This window comes from Pieris brassicae, chromosome 3 (assembly GCF_905147105.1).
Source record: "Pieris brassicae chromosome 3, ilPieBrab1.1, whole genome shotgun sequence".
NCBI classification, from domain to species: Eukaryota; Metazoa; Arthropoda; class Insecta; order Lepidoptera; family Pieridae; genus Pieris; species Pieris brassicae.
In genome coordinates this window covers 7,811,276-7,820,547 of record NC_059667.1, presented here as the reverse complement: position 1 = coordinate 7,820,547, position 9,272 = coordinate 7,811,276, and the positions used below count along the sequence as shown (strand labels likewise).

General features: G+C 32.5%; 1 protein-coding gene across 1 annotated transcript in view; it reads right to left on the bottom strand.

The window, feature by feature from the left end:
- LOC123707630 (RYamide receptor-like) overlaps nt 1-9,272 on the bottom strand; it is a 48,703-nt gene continuing 39,431 nt past the window's right edge. Inside the window, exons 7-11 of the mRNA XM_045657862.1 lie at nt 8,257-8,382; nt 6,095-6,195; nt 4,152-4,242; nt 667-744; nt 1-351 (exon numbers count right to left, since the gene is read on the bottom strand). Coding sequence (XP_045513818.1) covers nt 1-351; nt 667-744; nt 4,152-4,242; nt 6,095-6,195; nt 8,257-8,382 — 747 coding nt within the window. The remainder of the gene's footprint in view (nt 352-666; nt 745-4,151; nt 4,243-6,094; nt 6,196-8,256; nt 8,383-9,272) is intronic.

Sequence of the window (9,272 nt, the reverse complement as noted above, 5' to 3'; positions counted from 1 at the left end):
TTACACTTTATTATCACATAAATTGTCAGTAAATTCAACAATATTGCTATTCGGGAATATGTACAATTCACTCACTCTTTCATCACCTGTAGGGAAGTCTTCGTCATTCGAAATACGTTTCGTACTTTTTCTCGGCTCTCGTGCGTACTGATTTCCATTTTTGTATGTATCAAAGTCGGCTTTTAAGCGGTAATGGTTTCCAATATTTTCTTTTCCATTTCTTGAACAGTGACAAGAATTGCGAAGGACTTTTATGGAATCAGGAGCGTTGACGGGCTTTCGCGTTAAATAAACACTTCTTTCGTTTGTTGAACGAATTGATAAGACGCGCGTTCTGTAAGATTGACCGTCCTAAAAAAAAATTAAACAGAAATGTGAAAAGTTCAGCGATATTGAGCCTTCTGTTTACATTTATGTTATTTCTTTGTCATTTGTTTAGGTAAATAATAAGGCCCTAAAGAGACTATTTTTTAAGTCGGCCTTTATTCTCATATTCAAATCAAAGATAAAGCTTTTGAACAGACATCATTTTTTCTTTCTTTTTAAGAACTATAGATATTTGATCACATAGGAGACACATTTAGTTGTATAATTGAGACGGTGCTCTGTGAAAAACGGTTATGCGATGAAAGATAAATTATGTAAAGTTATGTGAGTGTTACCTACATCATAGCTATCATTATTAAATCTATTCCGCTTCTGACCGAAGGTAAACCGCTGCTTGAATTCCTTTTTGAACTTTTCCTGAAACAAGAAGAATTATTAAAACATGTAACATAATGTAGAATATTGACTAAAAAAATGACTTGTTAAATTTATGTTAATAGACGACAGATTTATTGATTACACAGATTACACAGTATCAGTTACACCATAGATATTGGAACTTAATTATTTATTTTGATTTACAAATGTTCAAAGCTTTTCTCGTGTCTATTATTTATTTACCTAACTAAAAGTTTAGAGAGTTTTACAGCCATCACCGCTGCGAGAGACTACCACATCGTTATTACACCTATTTAATGTTATGATAGCGTCATTGAAATGTTGCCAAATTCACCTATTACCACGAAACTGAGAAGAATGGGAAGTTGAAACTTGTACGTCGTAAATTTATTTACATCAGTTATGACGTTATAAATTATTTAACTGTTATTATATTTAGAGACTTGCATTGATTAAGCGGGTTTTGTAATTGTATTTAAATTTTTAGTATTCGGTCAAACAAAGACACAGGTTACAGGTTCTATAAGAAGACTTTCATATGAATTACAGTTAGGTTTAAAAATATCATGGCGGCTCTTAAGCCATATTGGTATTATTTTCATAGTAGGTATGTTGAAAATTACCTATTACAACAATCGATCAAATATGTAAATATTGTCTGAATATGTATTCAGCACAAGTATTTCGATAGCGTGTGTAAAAAAAGCTAATCTGATATGGTGGACTAGCGACTATAACATTTATTAAAACGTAAATAATATTTGAAAACATTGTGTCTACTTGTATATGAGAAAAATATAATTCATAATGGCACCGCACATCAAAAGTAAAGGACATAATCCAAATTCAAATGCAGTGCATCATAGACAATTATAAGTGGACTCATTTTCACTCATGTTGGCGAGACACATTTCTATACATACATTAATCTTGCAGTGTCATGTAACTGAATTTCTGTGGGACAGTAGCTAATATTTGTTAAACCATGCACGAAGTGTTCATCTATAAAATGGTTCCGCACGTCTATGTGCTTCGACCTTGTGTTGTAAAATCCAGACTTCAAAAGTTGAATCGAACTTTGATTATTAACCTGCAAATTTATTTTTACATCCAAACCGGTTATTTCTCGTAATAGAGATTCGAGATACCGTGCCTCTTTGCAACAGTCTACTGCGGCTGCCTCTTGGATGACCATGATATTGGTCCATTAGCTACTATGAGCACGGAGCCAGAAATACTTCTTCGCATCAATGGGTCTTCAGCATAATCCGAGTCGCTGTAAGCATCGATGTTCGGTTTGTTTCGTTTGAACAAAATTAATTTCTCTTTGGTTCCAATATTTGGATATTTTCTTCACGTTTGTGACGTCTTCTCTAGTGAGGTTTTTGACCTTCCTGCTAACTAGATTGACTGCTTGTGCGATATCTGGTCAGGTTTTGGTAGACAGGTACAGTAAACTTCCTACTGCTTACCTATATGGATATTCCTGCTCCTGGGTAGTTTCCTGTTTCGGCTTTCAATCGCTACTTGCGGGCGTGTTAAAAGGTTTGCCAGTATTTTGTGTCCTTTGGCTTCTGACTAATGCCCAAGTGATATTTTTCTGTAATGATTCCATTTCAGATTGTATCGCCTTGTCCCAATTTCGTCTGTTGGTGCCAGTCACAGCTTCTTTGTATGTGAGTAAAGAGCAGTAATTGTGGTCACGCAGCGACTTAACTCATAATCTTCGGTCCATGCTGGTGGTCTCATGTCTCTTTGTGGTCTTTCACTTGAGGGAGATGGTTCATCAACAGGATCTTGACTAGAGATGGAACAAAGGGGGTTAGGTTCCTGAAAAGGTAAGTTTTCATTTATTTTGTTTCTTGTTTCTGGAATTTCAATTTCTCCTGTTTCAGGTTCTGGAGTAAGATCCTTGTGTTTCTCAGCAGGAGTACCGCCATAATCTTTTCGATTACTTTTACATCTCTACTGCTAACAACATCATTCATTTCGGGTATATAGATTCTAAAACTAAAATTGTATATTCCACATATCCCAAGAATACTCCTTGAAACAACTGATGGAAAGGTGTACATTATATAACATTTTTTTCTTCTTATTATCTAAGCTTCGCAAGTCAATACATCTCTATGACGCTCGAGTAAATCCCTATTTAGCATCGTGGGCTACTACTAATTAGTTTAATTAGTTCCTGTTGCTAAGTCGCGCTAAGCAGCAAAAGTTGGTTAGAGACGAGAGCAGCTGAAGGGATTATCCAGGACTTTCATTTTATTATTGTTTTATATAATCGAATAAAAATACATGTGTTTTGAACATACACATTTCTATCTCGACCAAATTGAGCACGTCTGAGGGAAATGCTTTAATCGCTACCTCTTGGCATGTTTATACTACAAATATGTTGCAAACAAATTGTTTCGTTCGCTAAGAATATTATATTCAATCTCATCCCAACCCATGTCTGGGAATACGGAAGAGGTGTATCTTTGATATATTCGATGGTTCCACAACTGAACACACATTTGATAGCTTTACTATGTCTGGTAAGCGTTTATACTTTATAATCTATATATTTAAAGTAGACAAAAAAAGTGCAACCCAATTCCAAATAAATCATTTTATTATAAAAGCTAAGAATCTGGCAAGCAATAACGCTAAAAATATGAATAATCTCTCAAATGCTATTTCGGTGCTGCTAACAAATTTTGTAATTTATTCGTCTAATTTAACTTCAGTACAGCCAACACAAAGTTGTGCGCGCCAGCTCGGCAGCATTTTTGATAACTAGTACACTTTACAGCACACGTTTCTTTATTTTAATCTTAATTTATCACCCATAATAATAAAATAAGTTTTATTGCTGTAACTGAGTCTAGAGTTTACAATTTTGTATTATTTTATAATTTAATAACTATAAAATATTGTTACATCTAATCAACATCTCGTGTCAACAACTGTCGTCGCTATTCTAAAACATTCAAGTATTCCGTTATTATGTTAGGCATAAAGTAGTGTTTTCAGTTATATAATCACAGCACAGAAGTCATTAAGGATTTTTCTACTAAATATACTTTAAGCGCACCTAGCAAAATTGGGCCAAATAAATACCTCTTGTTACGATCTAGTGTCATAAAACATCTCATTACAGAGGCGCGATAATCTTTACCCGTCATTAATTTCATTTCGGGGCAAAGTGCCTGGACGTATAGATACGGTTAGTCGATCAGATTTAATTATCTAGGGTCCTCGCAAATTCAAACATGATAAATTTTGGGGTATACTAAATGTAACCTAAATGTTTAAAACTAAATCTAATCGATAATTAAATAACTTTAATTTAAGCGTTCGATAAAAAAGTAAAATACTAATGGTAATTTCTTAATTACCACTTATTGTTAACCAACTAAATTAATATTAATACTTACATTATAAATAGCATAGATGAATGGATTGTAACAAGAGTTACTCATCGCCAACCAATCAAAACAGAAGAAGAGCACGTTTATGTATTTATATCTGAAAAAAGTGAATTTGTTAAAATTAAAAGAATATAAAAAATATTATACAAAATTGTTGGGATCAGTCGTGCTATTGGAAGTTAAATGGCGTGACCACAAGGCATACTACGTATGAGCATTGCAAGGAAATGCCTTCCCCAATATAGCCACTACAGAGATTATTTATATATATATTAGTGAACAAGTTGATATTGCCTATAATCTTACTCCAATTCTTTATTAAATAACCGTTTAGTATGTTGGAGAGTATAGCAAATAGCAGACACAAACACTTTTTTTATATTCAAATTTAATTTCAATTTTGATATTTGTTATATAAATGAATGCTGATATTCTGTTATATACTCTGTACAATATTGTAATGAGGTTTTAGGGACCTAAGGAAACTTTTTTCAATCATAAAGCTTTAGAGACGACTCAGTCCTGCTTAAACAACTTCGAAATGAGTGTTACTTTGTTAATAACGCCTCAGGTGTTTTGTTGAGTAAACTTTGTGAAGTGAAATAGAAAATTACTTCGTTTATTTGATATTCTGTGATCGTTGACATAGATACAAATAACTAATAATCGAGGTTCAAAATTTGCTTGGATTTTTTAAATAATTACAAATCTTAAAGAGTGAGCGGAAAGCGTCGTGGGATTTGAGGTCGCAGCTGAGCTAAATTAGGCTTTTTTGTTACGTTGACAACACTTTTACGTCATAATAGTTCGACATAAATCTTGATGCTTTATTTTAACAAACAATAAATATATAATTTTTGTTATTATAAATATATAAAATAAGAATTATTCTGTTCAGAACATCTGTACTCTTTCGCGCCGACTAATAATTAATATTTATCTATTTAAAAGTACTAAAACAACATGCAAAAAAGAAATATTACATTACGAACATTACATGAATTCTCTTAGGACACAGAAATGACATAATTATAATAATTCAAATTCAAAATCATTTATTCATATAGATACACACAATGTACACTTATGAACGTCAAAAAAAGAAATGAATATATAATGCTTCTAATTTTAATTTTACTACCAGTTCTCAAATCGTAGAACGGAAGAGAAGAACTGGCATTAAACTCTCCGTAGCTCTTTTTAATGGCCATGTTTTTTGTTTCATACAACGTTTTAAGGAGCTGCAATCATTACACAATGTTCCACATGACATATGAAAATATAACACATAAAATGTTTACCTAAATGTAAGATAAATACCAAAAATAAGCAAAAATTTTAAACAGCTATTTTTTGTCTGAGTTATCTTCTTTATATTCAAATAATTCTACAGTTTATTTATTTTCTTTATATGACATTTTCATACGTACTATACATACATATACACTATACTATATGAAGCTTGGATCAATCTGATTATAGATTTATTCGCCACTCAGCAAGAGATATTATAGAGCAAGTTGTATTAGTTATACAATAATATACAGTTTTAATATTGGAAGATATATTTAAATAAATACGAAGAGGTAATTGAGCACATATCTAAATATATCAATTAAACAATAAGACGGCGATAGGATGGGGAGAAAGCAGGCAGGAGGTGCACCTTATTATATGATTGTAGAATCATTTAATAAGGTGCACCTCCACCCATGGACACTTATACTGCAAGAAGGCTCGTAAGTGCGTTGCCAGCTTTTTAAGATTTGGTACGCTCTACACTAAGGACACTAAGACGAATTAGTTTAATTATACTTCAATGGGCTGCTGGCAAATTGTGTCTTTCCACATAGTGATGATGGGTGGCAAAACGTAGCACGACGGACGCCATTGTCATGAATGTGTAGCTATTATAAAAAAGTACAAATGTTTTACAATTGGATACTTACTCGTTAATAGATGGAAACAACGTCTGCAGCAATAAATAGCTTTGTAAAGGCAGCCAACAGATTGCAAATAAAGCTACCACCAATACAAGCATTTTAATTACCTGTAACAAAGGAAACTTTCAATTTTTCTGGAATATTTTCTGTATTCATGTTTTATTGGCATGTGTAAGTAGTAAAAAATCAGTTGCGTTGTTTCTTGTCGTTCCGTGCTTTTCTCTCTCTGGGCACATATCACTAAGGGCTCATATACACGAGCGGCACGATGCCGACACAACGACAATCTTAAAAAGTGAATATTAAACACAAATGTGTGCACTACCTAACGAATGAAATGAAAAATCATACGCTACTGTTGTGTGAAGTTACTTTTTCCAGTCCATTTAATAATTGCGGTGTGTTGAAATCTTTTCTAAAAGTTTTCCAATCTCATGTACGTTCTCAAGAGATTAACCGAACAGAAAAATCAAAAAAGAACTGAGAATTCACTTCACATTTGCATGAATTGACAATTAGGTGAACGATATGTTGTAATAAAATGGTTTGATAAAGTACGTTTGGCAAATGCCAAAAATATCAATAATATTAATTTACAATTTTGAAATGGCTGCTGTAAGCCCTACAAATACCATTTCAAATAAACAAATTACCAATGCGATAAGTTCAAACCCCTTGTTCAGTAACAAAGTTTGAATTGTTGTTCCATCAAATTTGGTGTTAATTGGTCTTACACATATAACTTTTAGCTTTATTTTTTTATTATTAACTTTATAGGATAAAAAAATTCGACTTGATTAATGGCTTGCAAGTTAACGCTTAAATAGATTGGGGATATTGCCAAGTCAATAACTAATGATATGTCGCATTTTGTATTAAACCAATTACTTAAAATTATACAGACTACTTAATGTAAAAATTCATAATTACACTCTTCCTGTGTATTTGTATTAAGGCAGTAGTCTGCTTTACAGGCTTCAAAAAATCGATTTTTCTTTTTTGTCTTAAATCTATTCCAAAACGAGGCATTTTTGAAGAAGAGGAAGGATTATTGTATGGCCCGGGGATAGCCGATTAACATCTAATTAGTGTAAGTATCCAAAAACTTAAATTTTTTTGGACCGAAAACTTTACAGCCCGTTTTCTCGAGTTTTCATTTTCACAAGTTTTGGAAAACGGTGCAGGCGATAGTAAAAACAATATATGTCCGATCGAAAAAAACCAAAGTGCTCTAGCTTCAGTATTGAATTATCTTCTATTTGAACTAAAAAAGTTGGACAAAAGTACTATTTAAATTACTTGTTTTGCAACTTGGAATTTCGTCATTTCTTCGGTATTTTTTAGTTCATATAGAAAAGGAACTTATAAAAACTAAAAAACACCGACCTCCATCACCGGCACCGATTTACAAGTGCACACTCCAAGCGCCCCAGAAAAATCGTTACAACTTTGGCAAATTTCAATAATTTGTAATAATAAAAATTGTTTTTTAAAGCTTGAATATAATATACTATCGTCTCAAAATTTCGTTTACCGCAATCATTTTCTTCCCTTTCAAAAAAATTGTTGACGAAGGCTTTTTTGTCGGCTCCTAAAGCAGACTTAAGATTAAAAGCATTTTTTATGTTTTACTATGACGGACTCGAAATCTTCGACATGTTTCAGTTCGTTTAATAAACTAACAATATGGAACGTTCCGTTGTTTTGCTGAAAACCAGTGAGACTTTAAAAACTGACAAACAATACGGAATTTGTCCAATAAGACTAATTAATTGTAAACTTCGGCATTGTCAATTGAAACATATAGTTTTCCCAATCGACTTAATTTATACTTTACTATAATGGATATTGTAGAGCTTAGTATGTATCAAAGGGCAGATTAACTTTACCCTCCGTTGTATTTTACTGATAAACTGTAAGGTATAGTATTTCTCACTTGTATTCAGCTATTACCGTTTCAAGCGAGATGTACATTATTTTTTTATTGTTAACTATTTTAACAATGTTAATAAACAATTGTATTTAAAAATTACATTTTCACTGTGATACGGACATGAATTTCCTATAAATAAGCCGTGCCTGTAGATGTTAAACTGATAACTCATTGATCAGGAAATAATCAATTCTTTCCGCCAAAACATTAAGCAGCTGCTTATAGAAATACGTACCCTTTTCTTATTCTTCATATGATTAGCATCTCTGGTTTCTTGAGCGTTACCGGGAGCTCTTGCACCCCACAGTTTCATAGCCATGTGTGCATATGCAAATGTTATAACGCATAGTGGTATGACATACTGCAAATAAAGATCTATTACTACTGGGCAAAGTGCAAGAAATTATAACTGATAGTTAGTTACACCAATCATGCTCTAACCGAACTACTATACGCGAAATTAGATTCAAGATCAACAATAAAAGTAGTAAAATTTACTCCACAAAACATTTGTTTTTTTTTCTATTTTACACGTGTCTTTACTAAGACATCGTGGAACATTACGATCTAGCCTAACTTAAGACTAATAAGTAATTTAAGTCTAACCCAATTTGATAAATAACAAAACATGTAGTGAAAACATTTTCCCAATAACGGAACTTGTTCCTGGAAAACTTTTATGAAGGAAACACGACGCCGTGTTCGATTGATGTTTATTGATCAGCGTCTCTCGTCTTAATACGCGTTACACCCGACATTAATATTTTTTATTAAAACAGGGCCAAAGTTTCATCTAATGTTAAGTCATAACGCCCCCCATGGATAGTTATTGCCAGAGTGCTCGCGTGTGCGTTGCCGGAATACGTCAGGTTATGATCCACCAGAACACACAATTACGTCTGATGTCGTACAATCGCACCCCCAGTCGCTGTAGGTTCTGACTAATCTCAATTATTCAAAACGCGCCACTGTTAAATTTAGTCTACATTTTTAATGAAAATAAAAGCCTTTAGTGATGCATTTTTTTGTAAACTGTCTTGATATTTAGATTGCAGACAGTAATGTTATGTTTTGTAATTTTTTCTCATGTATAAATAAATAAATTATTAGTATTATTCTATATTATATATGTAAATCCATTAATTTAATTTATGTTGATCTAAATATCTTTTTATATAAGCTTCAACTTGTTACTAACAATCCTTTTCAGTAAATTAGGTTAGACTTAAATTACTTATTAGTCTTAAGTTA